This window comes from Saccostrea cucullata, unplaced genomic scaffold (assembly GCF_032062105.1).
Source record: "Saccostrea cucullata isolate Sc308-1 unplaced genomic scaffold, CSIRO_AGI_Scuc_v1 ctg289, whole genome shotgun sequence".
Classification (NCBI taxonomy): Eukaryota; Metazoa; Mollusca; class Bivalvia; order Ostreida; family Ostreidae; genus Saccostrea; species Saccostrea cuccullata.
In genome coordinates, this window is record NW_026933175.1 from 121,922 (window position 1) to 138,689 (window position 16,768).

At 34.2% G+C, this 16,768-nt stretch overlaps 1 protein-coding gene across 1 annotated transcript; it reads right to left on the bottom strand.

The window, feature by feature from the left end:
• Positions 1-785: 785 nt before the first annotated feature.
• Positions 786-9,893, bottom strand: LOC134237492 (protein CBFA2T1-like). The gene is made up of 11 exons (XM_062719580.1): positions 9,585-9,893; positions 8,647-8,781; positions 6,848-7,062; positions 6,479-6,568; positions 5,888-6,069; positions 5,185-5,423; positions 4,780-4,847; positions 4,296-4,340; positions 3,881-4,052; positions 2,802-2,992; positions 786-2,573 (listed from the first exon to the last, which is right to left on the bottom strand). Exons 1-11 carry the CDS (start codon positions 9,619-9,621, stop codon positions 2,235-2,237), a joined length of 1,713 nt encoding a protein of 570 aa, XP_062575564.1. The 5' UTR covers positions 9,622-9,893; the 3' UTR covers positions 786-2,234.
• Between the last annotated feature and the right edge of the window lie 6,875 nt (positions 9,894-16,768).

A 16,768-nucleotide genomic window follows, 5' to 3' on the forward strand; every position in this document is an offset into this window, starting at 1 on the left:
GAGGCAGCATGCCTAGAGCTCCAGTACTAGTATTTGTGGTGACTGGACCTTTTTTCACATTTGTGAAATAGTTCGTGTTTTTAAAAGGCATCTCTGAATGAAGTTCTTTAACTTCATATATTTTTGTAAATTGAAAAATAATAAAGTTAGCCATGTGTTGCACATGATAAATATAACTACATGTATTATTTCTGCCAGATGGCAACAGTATGGGTCCACACCTAAACTAGCACAGAGCAGCAATAGGGAATGTTTAGCAGTGGATGGTCATCTTTACTCCATTTGTCTTCAACATTCAAGAATCCATCTCAGCCAGTATTCAAATTCTTCATTGATGAGAGGAACTACTTACATGCCCATTATGCCAGGGAAATGCTTGTATGTGCTGCAGCCTGCTTCGTGTTTTATTGCATCATGTCCACACAAGTTGGTTCAAGTTTTGAATTTAATCATTGACCTAATGCAGATCCCTTTGATTTAATTATCAAAATTTAAATATATCTGCTTGGATGCAAAACTTAAACCCATATATACTGGTCTCCATCGCGATGAAAAGTGGGAAGAACAGTTAATATGGAATTTGTCATGGCCACACAGTGTTTGCTTACAGCACTGAAATATACAGTGTGAAAAATGTCTGAAGATCAGACAAGAAAGTCAACATTTTTTAAATTAAAATCTGTTGACATTTTCAGCAAACTCAAAAGACCTCTCTGCACTTCCCTGTTAATACAAATATTAGAACATCAGACATATTTAACACAGAGCAAATAAAAAACACCACATTTTTTTTTCTTTGAGTATTTATTTTAGAGAATGACAACAAATGTCAGCTCCATACAGAAATATAACAATCAAGTATTGCACAGTGTACAAAATTACACACACCAATAAATCTCCAGCTTTATACCCTAAATAGCAAAAGTTATCTCCCGTTACGGCTTTAGACAATAAAACAGATGCTTACATGAAATACTGTATAAAACAGAGGTTTACAGGAAATATTGTAGATTTCAGGACTCCCAGGTGAACAGGTACACATGTACATTATGAAATAGAAAAGGAAAGTCAAATTCTTTGTACCATACACATGATTTTTATCTGTTCAAAAACATGTCTTTTTCAATTCAGAACTCTGTAATTTTGAAAATGTGTCATTGTTAGTTCAGAATCCAGTGTCACATGGCAGTCAACTGTTAGTTGTCTCCCTTACCTCTCTAGTACACTGATAACGATTCACGATTCTGTTTATGTTGATGTATGAAATATAACTCATTATGAAATTACACAGCAATGAGAAATACAGAAAGTCATTAAAACAATATCATGATATTTATAAATGACAAAAAAATATTTCTGATGAAACTTTTTCATAAAGAACAGCACTTTTCCCACAATGAGTGAAGCACAGAGTTTCTCTAGTGCTCAACAGACAAACACCCAGACAAAAAAAACTTTTACACAGATTTAACATTGACATAATAATAATATACATATCAAGTTAAAGCTCAATGTAGAAATTAGTAGCTAATGAATAAACGTCATTAATTATCACAGAAACAAATCCCAGTACGAACTCTGTCTACATCTAATATCATACAGACATGTGCCAGTCACTCACAGGAAATCTTCCTTCTACACAAAAGATCTCCCAACACACGTAAACTTACACTGAATACCCCCTACAAGTAACAGACTTCCCTACAATACAACATCAAGTTAGTACACAACAATGTAGTTAAAGCTAGTTGACAAGCACATTGGGTCAATGTTTGACCTTTGACCTAATTATGGGTAATATTTAGGTCACAATTTGACCTCTGGGTATGTCACACTTCTACATCATTTCTGTTTGTAGTAACATCACCAACCAAAACACAGGGCACAGAGTCACAAACAATCATAAATGACTAGAAAGAGTTACAATATAGAAGTTTATAAGACAAGTCCTTTTCAAGGCATTAAATGAGAGTTTTCAGACCAATAAATCTCAGTTTGAGAAGGTAGATTGTCCCATCTCACCTGAATTTTTACATGTCAAACATGGAATGTCAGTATTACATTGTCTATATCAGGTATATACTATGCATGTAGCACAAATAAATTCTTATTCAAATTGGTCCAACCAAAATGATACAGAATATTTCACCACTGACGTCTTTCAATGTGTGAAGAGTTGCCATTATTATCACATGATTATTTTATGATCCATTCATAAGCCTGACCATTTATTTTTATCCTATCACATCCACGTTTTTCTCTGGGGGCGTACTTGAGCGTGAGGCTGCCTTTGGGGGTGAGGGGAGTGGCCGTCGGGGGCTGAGGGAGGAGGGCTGGGGGGGACTGGAGGCCTCCGCTGACTGACCGGGGCTGTTCTTCTGCTGGGGGGGACTATGTGTGGCTGACGGAGCCCTGTCAGGTCGGGTCTCCGGGATGCTTGATGCTGCGTTCGACTTCCCACACACATGGTGGTGGTTTTCCCAGTCCTTGTGTTGACAGAAGGAGCCGCAGTATCGAGCTATGTTACAGCCACTGCAGGTCTCGCTTGCCTTCCTACCACAATTCCAGCAGCTCTGAAAACCAGACGTAAAATCTTAATACTCGTACTTCCATTGAATGTGTCTATAATTTCCATTTGGTTGACAATTGCATTTATACAGCACTACCAAATGTCTTTTGATTTTTTTAAAGTTAGAACTGACCAATTAACTTTTCAATGAACTTTCTGAATGTAAACTTTAAGAACAGAAGAAATATCTGTGACTAAATTAGAGAAAAGAATACAGGAATCTTATACTGACCTCACTAGATTCCTCCTGGTGGTTAAACTGAGCCATCACCTCCTCTCGGACTTTTTTGCGGGTCTCGGACAGTGACCGTTCCATCTTGACGCGTTCTGCTGACACCATTTCCGTGGCCTTGTGTTCAGCTGCTGTCACAGCCTTCTGTAGTTCTAACATGGCCTGCCTCTTCACTTCCTGAACTGCTTCTTCTAACAAAATATCAAGATTTTAAAATTAAAAGTTTCACTGATAATGCTATTCTAAGTGCTAATTAATGTTAGGGTAATTCACTGCTACTCTAAGCACTAATTAATGTTAGGGTAATTCACTGCTATTCTAAGCACTAATTAATGTTAGGGTAATTCACTGCTATTCTAAGCACTAATTAATGTTAGGGTAATTCACTGCTATTCTAAGCACTAATTAATGTTAGGGTAATTCACTGCTATTCTAAGCACTAATTAATGTTAGGGTAATTCACTGCTATTCTAAGTGCTAATTAATGTTAGGGTAATTCACTGCTATTCTAAGTGCTAATTAATGTTAGGGTAATTCACTGCTACTCTAAGCACTAATTAATGTTAGGGTAATTCACTGCTATTCTAAGCACTAATTAATGTTAGGGTAATTCACTGCTATTCTAAGCACTAATTAATGTTAGGGTAATTCACTGCTACTCTAAGCACTAATTAATGTTAGGGTAATTCACTGCTATTCTAAGTGCTAATTAATGTTAGGGTAATTCACTGCTATTCTAAGCACTAATTAATGTTAGGGTAGTTCACTGCTATTCTAAGCACTAATTAATGTTAGGGTAATTCATATCTCAAAACAAATATACTGTTTTTATTCTTTATTTTCACGTAACTACGCGAGACAATGAGCTTGTGAAAAAATTCCTGCTAGAGCATAAAAATGTTCCTTACAATTATATAAAGGAATAACAACAATTCATGAAAATTATGCCTCACTAATAAAGAACCAATGACTATCTTGTGAAAATAAGGTGTCACCAAAATTTTGCGATAAACAGAATTAAGAACACAAGAACCCATCCTTACTGAGGGAGCAAGACAAAAAAAAGAAAACCTCCGTACCTGCTCTTCTTCGTACATCGCTGACGCGGTCCTCCGTCTGACGCAGGGTGTGAGCCATCAGGTCATTGGATTGCTTCTTCATGTCGACGTCCAGTCCCTCTGCATGTCGCCTCATCCACAGCGAGACAATGAGCTTGTGAAAAAATTCGCTCCTGGAGCATAAAAATGCTCGCTTCAATTATATCCACCATACCAATTCATGAAAATTCAACATGCCTCACTAATAAAGAAAAAACTTCAGATTATTCATTCAGCTAGCCATCAAAGCTTAAATGGGTATTGATAATACTGTAGATCACTTATTTTTCGTGACAATTTATTTTCGCGAGATAGTTATTGACTCTTTATTAGCCAGACAAAATTTTCACGAATTGAGGTCATTGCTCTATATAATCTTAAGGAATACTGGATACGCGAGAATGAAATTTTCGTCCACCATACCAATAATACAATTCAACATCTAGTTACGAAAAAAACTTCAAATTATTCTCAGCTAGCCATAAAAAGTGATTTAATATCTACCAGAGAAAAGTAAAATAAAGTTTTAGATGCATTTTCAAATCCATAAATACTCATTTCATAGCATGAAATTGTCAAACAGCTTTCAGCAGCTTGATTTTTAGTGACGAATTTATGTCCACCACAAAATGCAGTTTTTCACAATTATTACTACTAAACAATTTTTCAACCACAAAATCAAATCTCCATGAATCAATATATTTTCCACAAACCATGACAATTTTACCCCTGGAAAATATGTGATTGTACAGTATTTAATTTTTGCAAATTCAGTTAAATGATTCTATGAAAAGCCAAGAATTGAAATGTAATCCAAATTGTGACTATTGTGTGAGGTTTCTGAGCATTATTTCCGTAGGATTTCTACAGAGTCCACTTACAGTTTCCACGTGTCTCCAGTCATCGTCCATTCTTTCTAGAGGGTCAAATGAATCAGATCTGGAGTAATCTATAAAAGATTTAATGTATCATAATCAAAGGAATTCAATGTGGAGTAGGGCCTAGTCATTAATACAAATAATGCATCATCATCTCATTTAAGGATGGCTTCATATATGTGATATAATATTGAAAGCGTAATAATACATGCATTTTCTCTTTGTAAATTGAACCTTGTGTATTACATGTATACCTCGTAATTATACTTCACATCAAAATAAATAAATATGATAGATGTCTTGTGCAGTGTGTGTTCCTTGTACGTACTGACTATTATTGAAGGGAGGGTAGTGTATAGTAGGTACTGACTATTATTGAAGGGAGGGTAGTGTATAGTAGGTACTGACTATTATTGAAGGGAGGGTAGTGCCTGTCCCCGCCCCGATCTGTTCTCTCCCTGTCTGCCCGGTCACGCTCCACTCGTTCCCTCTCCCTCAGCTCTCGGGACAGACTTATGTCCTCTAATTTGATTGGTCCACTGTTGAGGTTAAGTACACCATTAGGACTGACTCTGGGGCTCACGGTCTGATGGCGCTTAGCGGGATTCATCGAGTCCAAACTCATCTCAAAACTGTTCTCCTTCCGGCTGTAATCAAAATATCTGAATATCAATTATGGTAATTAGATTCACTTTGGACAATAATTACTTACATTTTTCCTGTAAATCATACTTTATAATGTGATTAATATTCACAAGTAGATGCTATATAATTTGTAAAGCAGATACTCTATCTCATCTTAGATAACAAATATCAGCACTTATCGCCACCACTAACACAAAACAAATTGTTTCAAAATATGTACCATAATTATAACTATCCTCTTAAGAGAATGTTAATACAATAAACAAATGCATGACACTGCTTGACATTGCATATCTTTGCTAAGTGATTACACACTCTAAGCACTGAGACTGCTGATAATTTTTTTTGAAATTTTAATTTGGAACCATTGTAGTTTTAGTTTCAGAAACTTTGTATGCAAATGCCTGTGTTTAACTATATCACACAAAGATCCACCATTACCATTTGACTGTATAATTCTCCCTACCTGTCGGGGGAGCGACGTTTGCCATTTTCGTTGACGTCCACGGAGATATCCTGCGTCTCCGAGGGGGAGGGGTTCGAGGCGTCAAACAGAATGTGTTCGTTCTGAGCTAGGTATTGCTGGGGTGTCTGTTTAGCCATCCGAGCACAGTGTAACAGCTCTCTCTGAAGTAAAGGCAAGTTGGCCTGCAAGTAAACAAGTTCTCTTTTCTTAATTTCTTTTAAAAACTAAGATGATCAAGATAACTGTATTGATTTCCTTGGTGAGAAAACTAGTTATCTGACTCCAGGATAATGAAATCGACTTAAGACTTCAGTCAAAATTTTAATGCCATGTAAAATGTTTATTTTATTATTGATTTAATCATGTAATATATATATAACAAAATATTTTAAAGGTTTTAACTTAAGCTAAGATACCCTATATCTAATATCCTCATGATCCTTAAGCCTGATCTTTTAATGACAATTTATAGATAAATTCAGTAAACATTTGAAGAGGAAGTAAATTCAAAATAATCTTAAAGAACTGCTTAAGGATACATGTTAGATCTGTGAGTATAAAACTGCATATGTTATTTTTCAATATTCTTACTTTTAGAAATGGTATAACAAAAGGTCTCAGGGGAAAATTGGTAGCCTCCTGCAGCTTGGCATGGAATTCTTCTATTGACAAATGGGAATTCTGGAAAAGAAAAGAAAATCTTTAAATGGGAAGGAAGAAGACTTCCCTCTTAAGTTTCTCTTTCGGTGACAAATTACGAGATAATCACATGTGGTCCACTTGAGTATACCACTCGGATGGACTGAAGTGGGACCGTTTCTCTTTTTTGAATCATCTATCTTCATCATGTGTTAGGCATTGCTGTCACTTTAAGAGGTTTATTCACAAGTTCGGAAGCAAGTTACATAATAAAAAAATTGTGCATCATCACATATGAAGAATTTTGGTCAGAACACTAACCACAAGTCCTAGGACCAGTGTTCGGACTCGCTCCCCAATATCTGGTGAAATGTCGGAACCAAACTGTTGTAGGGTGGTCAGGAATCTCTTTAGTTTAGAGAGCTGCCTCGCTCCACAGGCTGGGGGTAGCTGCTGATTCATGGAGGAGTTGACCAGGGCTGAGGGGGAAGGGGTTCGTCCATTCATCAGCGATAACGGAGAGTGACTACCATTCACTAAAATTATAACAAAAAATAAATGAATTTCTGTATTAAAAATAAATAAATCAAACATATATGTATAATGTAGGAATTTGAGATTAAACATCTTAAGCTCTTCTTTTAAATTCTTACAAAGAAATTTTTATGTGAACAATCAAAGTGTATGCACGCAACCCAGTATTAGATCAGGAAGTCTTTCCTGCGAGACTCTATAATGGATACTGTGTAATACTCCAGATGCACGTCTTCCACTCGTAAAAATCACTTCACCAAAAAACATCAATCAAAGATGACGGAGTAAAAAAAATCAATGTGAACTAAATATAAATTACAGTTCTGACAGAATCCTCAGATGATAGTAAAAATATTACTAAGTCAGAGAATAATGACTGCTCCCTGCTGATACCTTAACAGCTGTTGTTGTAGGCCTACAGACATAAACAGAACATTTGATGTGTGTTTATCCCCCAATTAATGCCTCCCCCCATCATCACTACAGCCCGTTAAGTTTTCTCTGTGACCTACTTAGGTCTTCACCTGCTCCCGATTAGAACCGTTCATCTTCTGATTATTTGGGAAATTCCCTCAACACCTGTTTCAGGGCCATTTTTTTCTTATTTAGTTTATGGACTGAGCCACCTTAACATTGAAGGGGTCTTTGATAATTATGGCATCACACTCACTGCTCCCTTCAGTCAATGTATTCCAGGACACATGTTTTATTGCATGATTAAATTCTCACTGGAAACAGACAGCTGATTACACACAAACTAACAATAATGAATAAAGATGATCAATAGTGCAATTAGGGTCATAACTTTCTATAAGTCTCAAACTTGTATGCTCAAAAAAAGTGAAACAAGCTGTCTTTAAAAACATTGAAAAACTTCCAAAATAAACTCTGTTTAATAATCTACACGTATGTGTTACCAATTTTCAGTGTGATATATAAAAAATATCTCTTTTTTCAGCCAGAATATGTCTAAATAAATCTAAGCTATCAACTCTCGTGAATTTTTAAAGATTAACAGATTGTATCAAAGAGAGCTCTACTCTTATTTTAAGTTGATTTGCTTTAAGTCTGCTATGGTCTGGTATACTCAAGACTCAAGTTACAACTTGATCTTAATAAAAGACTAACAGCTTGATGAATCCTTAATCTGAGATGGTCGAGTGTGTAGTTTTTAGTTATTTACCTGAGAGATTTACCTGAAGTGAGATTTTTTTAACAACAACCAAACTTTCTGACTTAAAACTTGCAAATGTATGTTACATAATACACCTGATATTGGTGCCTTACAGTTGTGAATTTTGATCCGAGACCAATATAATTATATATTTTGTAAATCATTATATAATTTGGGTTGTGCCTGTCGGGGAATTTTTTCCTGATACTCAATATGTTACATTATTACTGAATGACTTTTGATTTATCAGAGATGCCCATCTGAGATCTTTGTTTAGTAAGAGTTGAGAATAATTCATGATTTGTACCTGTATTGTCAATCAGTCCTATCACTCCTATGTTTAGTGAATAAACCACCCACCTTGCCTATGTATTATGTATCTAATCAATATACCTGAATTTATTTGATTTACCTGAGAGACTGCTGCTCCCTGAGTGGGGTCTGGAGAGGTCCCTGGAGGGGGGGACAGGTACGGCCCCGCTGGTCATACTGGGGGAGGACTTTATGTCTGGGGATTCCGGCATACTGCTCTTTGTATCACTGCAATCTGAAATAAAAATAAAATCATACAAATAATGAAATCTGACAATTTTATAATTTCCTGGAACTATAAAGAAATAATTTTCCCTTTACTATACTGGAATACCTAAACACAGTTCAACAGAGATAAGGCAGAGAAACTATCTCAGCATCCACAAAGACAGCTAAAGACAGCTACAGATAGCAGGCAGTGTGATGGATAAGGGTGCATTGACAGGTGAGAGACTTAGAATGCCCCTCTCCACACCTGTTTCTGTCCGTCTCTGACCACCTTGATTACCAGAGCCCGTCAGCTGGCCACCAGATTAGATAATCCAGCTCTACCCTCTATAGGTCACTAATACACATTTTTTTAAACTGGCTCCAGTGAATCATCAAGTGAAGGGGAGGAAACCCATACTTACAAAACAAACTTCCCTTTTCCGGCAAAATAATTCGTTTTCCTGTCTGTAACAAGCTAGAGTTATGATGACACACAATATTCCTCCTCCAATTAAACAGTTCTGTGTGCTTCTCCTCTCAAACTTTACTTACATTCTATTTTTATCTTCAAGGGAAGGAGTACTAAGTTACTTCCCAAAAATAGATTGTCGGTACTGATAAATAACAATTAATATTCCTATCAGACATAGACAGACAAATAATCATTATTATCATCAAATAAAACGATGCAATTCAACGGTTCAATAAATATTTCATTGCTGAGAAATATATATTTCTTTCCATACTGTTCTCATTTTCTTCTATGATATTATGAGAAAAATCTCAAATTGACCAATTGCCCCATTCCAATCAAAAATGAATATTTACCATTTTCATCATTAATTGTATGCAATGTAACCACCATGCTTTATGACTGTATCAAGAATTCCTGCACATTGCCTATCTATCGTCAATCATAAATACATCTACAATCCACACTATTAGAGATCGTAACACAAACAAAATACTGTCCCCTCTCTCCTGCATTGACTTCTTAACACTGTATAAGTGAGGGCAGATGATTATTTTAATCTTAAGATGACAGATGACAAGGCCGCCACCATGTGCCACAGTTATGCCTGATCGAACCCTCAACCTGGCACCCGTATCCTCAAACGGCCCAATTCACGTCCCCCGCATCGCAGCAGTTTACAGACAGGAGTCCCCGCCCACCCCCCAGACAATGAGCATTGTTACAGAGTTACAATCTGTGGAGGGCTGCTTACTCACCCGTGACCACTAGGACAGGTGACATCCTCACTCGGCCCATTCACAAATACTTCACCTATACACACATTTTTAACAATTAAATGCTTCCTATTTTAAAGGTAATTTTACCATGCACTGTTTTGAATCTGTGCATCATATATATTGCATAAAGTATTAAAAATGTGTGCAATGTATTATTGATGACTTTGTGCCTTGTTATGGGGTTGTTATTTCAGAATCAATATGTTTTAATGTTGGCCCTGATCACCAGCTGTTCTGCCTCTCTCTGAGACTGTTTCACATCTGTGCTGATCAAATCTTGAAACAGCTGTTCACCTTTTGTGTTTGTTGCTCACCTTGGCAGGAATCATAAGAGAGCTCTAATTCAGTGTTACCTGTCATTCTATTTTGAAAGGTGTAACAATTAGAATGGGAAATTTAGGAATGACTATTTTGGGAAATATTAAATTCTATTTGGATTTCTTCACAAAAGCTCACATTTTTTTCAAATATTTCATTAAATTACAGAGTTGCAATACATGAAATTACGTACATACATCATGTATATATAGAGCTTAGACACTGCACATCAATTATTGCCCCCAAAATAAAGAATTTTTTTAAAATGATTTTTCAAAGAATTATAGAAATTAAAATAATTTTTTTATTGCAATTATGAAGCAAAAAATCAATCTTGTATGGATATAATAAAATTTGGAAAAAGTCTAAAAAGATTGTGCAAAAATATAAAATAAATTGGAATATTATTCTTCTAAAACTTATAATTATATAATCTGCATATATATTGAAAATTTTTTTCAGCCATAGAAAAATTGGAACATCTCTCCTTTTTACAAAATTTTTTTCAACTTCATTATGCTCATGCAAGTTCTTCATTGACAGCAGTATAATAAATCTATAGCCCTCACCTTAATATTAGATTAATCTCATGACACCTTCTTGCACCAGAAATAAAAAAAAAATCCCAAACGTCTCACTAAAACACGGCAAACACAGACCGATCTCCACCCAGGCCTTTTCCGTGTCTTACTATTGCTTCAAGCACCACAACAAGCATGTGATCCAATTGTCACAAGTAGTTAAATGGCTACTTGAAACTTGAGCAAGTATTTACTTATGAAAATGATGAGGATTTTACCGCGTGTTTCCTCTGGTCTAGATGTAAAAGATTTAATTCTGTGTCAATTGGTTGTTCACAATCAGATGATATACCAATCTAAATCAAGCTTATCACTTTTCTATCATCAAGAATTATATTTTTATAATCACAAATTAATGTCATAAGAGTTTGTTGCGATTGATGTCCAATAAGAAGTATTTGTTTCTGAAGTGGCGGTTTGATTTCCTGGTATATATTGTTTGTCTTTGTATTCCGCGTGCCTGCCTTGGAGCAGAGCAATAGGTTCACTGAACAGCTGATGAGGAGCCTGGATATATACACCAATGTGGATTTCATTGATTGTTGGAAGAAAGCAGTCACATATGGCAGGAGCGCCAGTAGAACTTTTATCATCATCACAAACCCTCTTGGGGTATTTTAAGGAAAATCAATCCGCTGTGTGACTACCAGCTAACCTCTCTATATAACTGTTCCTCATTTTTCAAGAATTTCAAGGAACTGTACGTATAATAGTGAATCCAGAGGAGCATAAGAGACTTCATGTCATTATATACTCATTAAATAGGTTTAACTTGAAATTTGTACATGATGTGACAACAATAATAACTTTCATTTCCAAGTTGAATGATTCTAATAAATTTTGAGATTCTAATGCATTAGCATTTATCTAATAAAAATATATTAAAATACACAAAATTGTTTTTCTGCTTATGAAAGGCATTTTTTTTTTCCAAAAAGTGCCATTAAAAAAAAATATTATCAGAATTATACAATGGTGTTACACTTAAATTGCCAGAGAAAGACAAACTTTATATACTAGCATGTATATTTATATACATGTATTGACACATTAAAAAAAAAAAATAACTTCAGCTGTGAAATGTATGAAAATTGACCAATCATCACTTATCTCCCTTTAACACAGCTGCCGTTATTCGGGGGAACATCTGGCTGCGGCAGGCCTCGGAGACACAATTACGATTAACTCTACCCTAAAAGGCTGATTCCAAACCACTCAATATCTAGAATAATCCAAGAAAATTCCTCGCAAAATTAAATAACAGGATGTGCATCTGTGTTCATTGTGTGGGGAGTGCAGCCATTGTCTTGACAAGATATTCTTTCTGGACTAGCTATCTTTACGTTTCACAACACCTTTGTACCTCTTTGTAACTAAGTTTTTATTACTTAAATCCAAAATATTTTGAATTTTCAAATAACATACAAATAAATACAAGCATTTATACATTTTTGGAGATTAAAAATTCATTTTTTAAATAAAAGCAAAGGTAAAATATGCTGATTAATCAAGTCAAAATATATAAATCAAAATGACTTAATACTGAGAAAAGGAGTCCCTTGCAATTCCCTTACATTTGCGAAGTGGATTGCATAGAATTTTTATTAGTTCCAGAGAAAATAAAAATATAGCCTGAGAAAATACGCAAAATCTACTGCGAACTTTCTCTAATGTTGGACACATGGAACTGCTAATTGTTTACAAGATGGACTCGTTTCTTTTTGTATCACATGCGTTATGTATTAGACAATAATATTCTTCACACAGTGGTATTTAGGAAAAGAAAGTTTAACAAACGGTGGACATTTGGTTTTCATTTTCTTCTATTAGGACTTGAAAAGAAAGGCAGGGTTCCAATGTACACCAGTCATTTGTTCATTAGCAGGTTTTTAGCTTCAACATCTTGCTTCTTTCTCTTGAACAAGGTTATTGAATTGACAGGCTAATTAGAATTCTTCCAAGTAATATTCTTGAACAGTTTAAAATACCTATCTATATTTGTGTGTTTAAGATGTAAAAAAAAATTACAAAAAGACAGAATTCTGTCTCTGTACCTCTGTTTAAGTCTCTAAGAATGTCTGCTATTTTCTGATATCATTCAGATTTTTCTCCTTAGAATTCGTGGATATATCATAATGGCAGCCTACATTGTACAATAGTTTTAGGATGAAATCGCAATTATTCACGGCTCTTATTAAAGTGACACATCTACTGAGATTAATATATGATTACTGGATTGTCCTGGGATTTAAGATCTACTCACAATAAATAATTGATTCAATGTCAACTTATAAAAATCCACTTCACCTGCAGATTTCACCTTTGATGTCCCTGAAAATCAATTGCTATCAATTACTGCATTACCTATGGTTCCGTTTAATGGAATTTCTGTTATATAGTTCAAACATCTGACTGATAAACCAGGGAATATGCACATGTATACCCTTTGTTACTAAGAGATTTTATTAAGGAGGAAGAAATTAATTGTAAGCATAAAACCTTATTAGATATTAAATGATTGATTTGTACACTGATTACCACTAATTTTTGGTGATATAAACATATTAATTTTTGACAAGTCTCATATTTTATCATTTGTTCCAATTACTGTCTTTCAGGGATATCAACTAAACCTAACAGTTTTAAAATTCATAAAATAAGTGATGCCAACATTCAATATCATAACATAGAATCTGTTGGGTTTATATATATTTTTTACATATCCCTGAGTGCAAAAGGAATTGATATTTATGATACACCTCTTATGAATTTTACACCTTTTATACCAATGACCTTGAATTTGAAAGAATGACCAGGTCAAGGTCATGACACACTTTCAGATCATAAGTAATATCTCTACAAAGTTTGAGCTTCCAATGATTCTCTGTTACCAAGTTCATTCCAGAAATAGAAAAATAATACTTTTTCTGTCAATGACCTTGAACCAGAATACATTGGGTCAAGATCATGACAAATTTGAAGGGCATTAGCAATCTTTGTACCATTTATTTGCTTACAGTGATTCCGCATTACAAAGTTATGTCCCAGATAATTTTTTCCTCTAGTGACCTAGAACTTGCATGAATGACCTTGGATCAAGTTAAAGAAACACCCTTGGCTCATAAGCAAGGTCAATCATCATACTCATTATAAGCTTACAGTATCTTGCCATAACAAAGTCAAAATTTTGGCACTCGAAAAGAATTTTATACTTTTTCAGCAAGTGATCTTGAAATTGCCAAAATGACCTCAGGTCAAGGTCATTACACACCCTTAGGCCATAAGCACCCACCCATCCATTTCACCACTTCCATAAATGGAATTCTCCTATTAGAGGGAAAACCTAGTAGTTAAAACATATCAAGCATAAAGTAACCAGAATTATTAGGAATTGCTTTAAAACAAAGTTTCCCAAGCAAGCTTGGAAATATAAGTAAAACTTGATTATCATAAATCTCTGCACAGACTTTAAAGCAATATGAGCTGCATTTTTGAAAATTTTATTTTGCTAGTAAAATGTGTTATTATGATCAATCTGTATGTAATCTGAACCCTTATGATCAATAAAACCAAAATAAAGTTTAAAAATGTTTCAGAAGAAATATTTCTGTACAACCGAATATACAGTATTATTAATATAAGAAATCATAATTGCACAGGACAACAATAATTCAATTTTGCTTTAATCAAAGCATAAAAAAAGTTCTTTCATAGCAAATATGAACAACAGAAGTTTATAAATGTTCTATTTTTCTGTCATTGAAATAGTTAATAATCAAACATGCACAAAGTTTTTGTTCTTTATATCATATCTTATATATCTTTTAGTTAATAAAAATTTTTTTTTTAAATATATCAAGTCTCCTATGGGGTTAAAAAAATAACTTAAGGTCAAGATCTAGTAAATGAAAGGTGCCTACAGATTTATCTAATGTGAGAAATAAATTCCTTTATTGATGCTTTACAACTTTAGTTTTTGTATTTTAAACTTCATTTTTAAAATATCATGAATATCGACAAAGGAAATGTATATATCTAATTAGTATGTTCATGGCCTATAAAAAAAAATTTAATAAAAATATATCAACTTGAATGTCATGTCTCCGTAAAGTACGGGAAAAAGAAAGTTGAAATTGATTATGTCATAATGGTCTAGCACCAAAAAGTAAGTTAATAACTTAACACCTAAATTTCTAAATAACCAAGCTTCTACTGTAGTAAATTTAGATCCAATGCTAGTGTTAATTGTCGGCCAATCAAATTTAACTTAATATACACCAATACGTAGATTACACAATTCTCTCTCTTGTAATAAATCCATTTTCTGACCTTATACTTTTATTTGCATTTTCTGGAGCCAAAACATTTTCCATAAAAAAGTCTCCCAAAATTTCTAGGTCTTGAATTCTCTGTGCACACTAACCATGGTAATTCTATAAACTAACTGAATTCTTTGCAAAAGTACTTAATGTTTCTTGAAAGGGTAACAACTATTACAGAGAGATCACTGGCTTACAGGTAACACGTAGGTATACTACGGACAGGTATCCTGTATATAGTGACTCTCCCACCTGATGCCAACATTATGGAACATCTACACCAGAAAACATCTGGAGAACATTACATCTGTTAGACATGCTGGAACCTTCCTGGCATGCTAATTTCAAAAAACAGATGGGCCTTGTTAAACTAAGGGCCTATCAAAAACAATGCAAAATAAGATCATTTCCTCAAATCAAGTCCTCTGCTCTCCATCCACATATAGCCAGAAAGGCCAGGGGACCAGCTTACTATGTCTAGTAAAAGACTGGCTCACAATGTTTGTAAAAACATTAAATTCTTGTATATTGGCTAGCAATGGACCTGAAATGTACTTCCCAAAAGAGATTTTAATTGGTTGGCTAGTTTATAGCACAATCTTTCTTTTGGGTATAAATCCAAAATTAAAATGTTTTGCTTGCAATGTCTCAAACTCTAAGAAGTAAAGACCTCTACAAATTTAAATTTTACATCTTTAGAATGACAATTTCATTCTAAAGATGCAAAATTTAAAAATAAATTTGTCTAGTGACTTTTAAAAAAAATTACAAGAATAATGCCTTGATATATCAAACACAAATTGTATTCCCTATATCAAATTGATGTTTCAAATGATAAAAATAAATAAGATTGGCCCCATGATTTCAAAATTGAGAAAACTAGAAGCTTGAATCTTATGTTTCTTACATTTAGTGTAGCTAGTAAATTCAGTCAGGTACTCCAACTTTACAATATTATTGTGACCCTAAGACAACAAAACAAAATACAGTTTTGTTAAAATATTTAGACCACTATACTTTCAACATACCTTTATAGTTTTTCTGTCCTTCAACTTCTTTAAAATGTCCTACTTTTCAGGTAAATTTAAGATAATATTAAACTTCATGGTTAATTTCTTTTAATGTGGGAAAATATGCAATGTTCTGAAGAGGAAATTTTGCCTCAGAAATCAATAGGAAGAGGATCATCAAAGCCAATATTTTTACAGGAAGTCCTACTTCTTCCATGACAGGAAGTATACCTTAACCTTACGGGGTTACTTCCCTTAAGTCAATAAGTCCCATCTCTACAACAACAAAATCACAGAAATTTTAATCAATGTCACTATCAATTCCTGCATCAACATTTCCTTATAAAATTTATTTGATAAAATTAATTGATAATGCATAAACAATTGAAAATTTATTTCAAAATATATTGTTTGCACACAAAAGCATGGATATGCTCTATCATGACAAAACATGCCCAAATGTGCAATCTCTACTACCATAAATATTTTTTAAAAAATCAGTGGAGACATCTGTTCCATGAAGATTTTGAAAG

What these genes read in the sequence shown, in the direction of transcription:
- LOC134237492 (XM_062719580.1), bottom strand. Translation starts at nt 9,621, where the DNA reads ATGGTGGTTACATTGCATACAATTAATGATGAAAATG. An exon ending in ACTGGAGACACGTGGAAACT is followed by an intron (nt 4,341 to 4,779) that starts GTAAGTGGACTC and finishes TTTCGTAACTAG; the next exon opens with ATGTTGAATTGTATTATTGG. An exon ending in TGGACGAAAATTTCATTCTC is followed by an intron (nt 4,053 to 4,295) that starts GCGTATCCAGTA and finishes ATATAATTGAAG; the next exon opens with CGAGCATTTTTATGCTCCAG.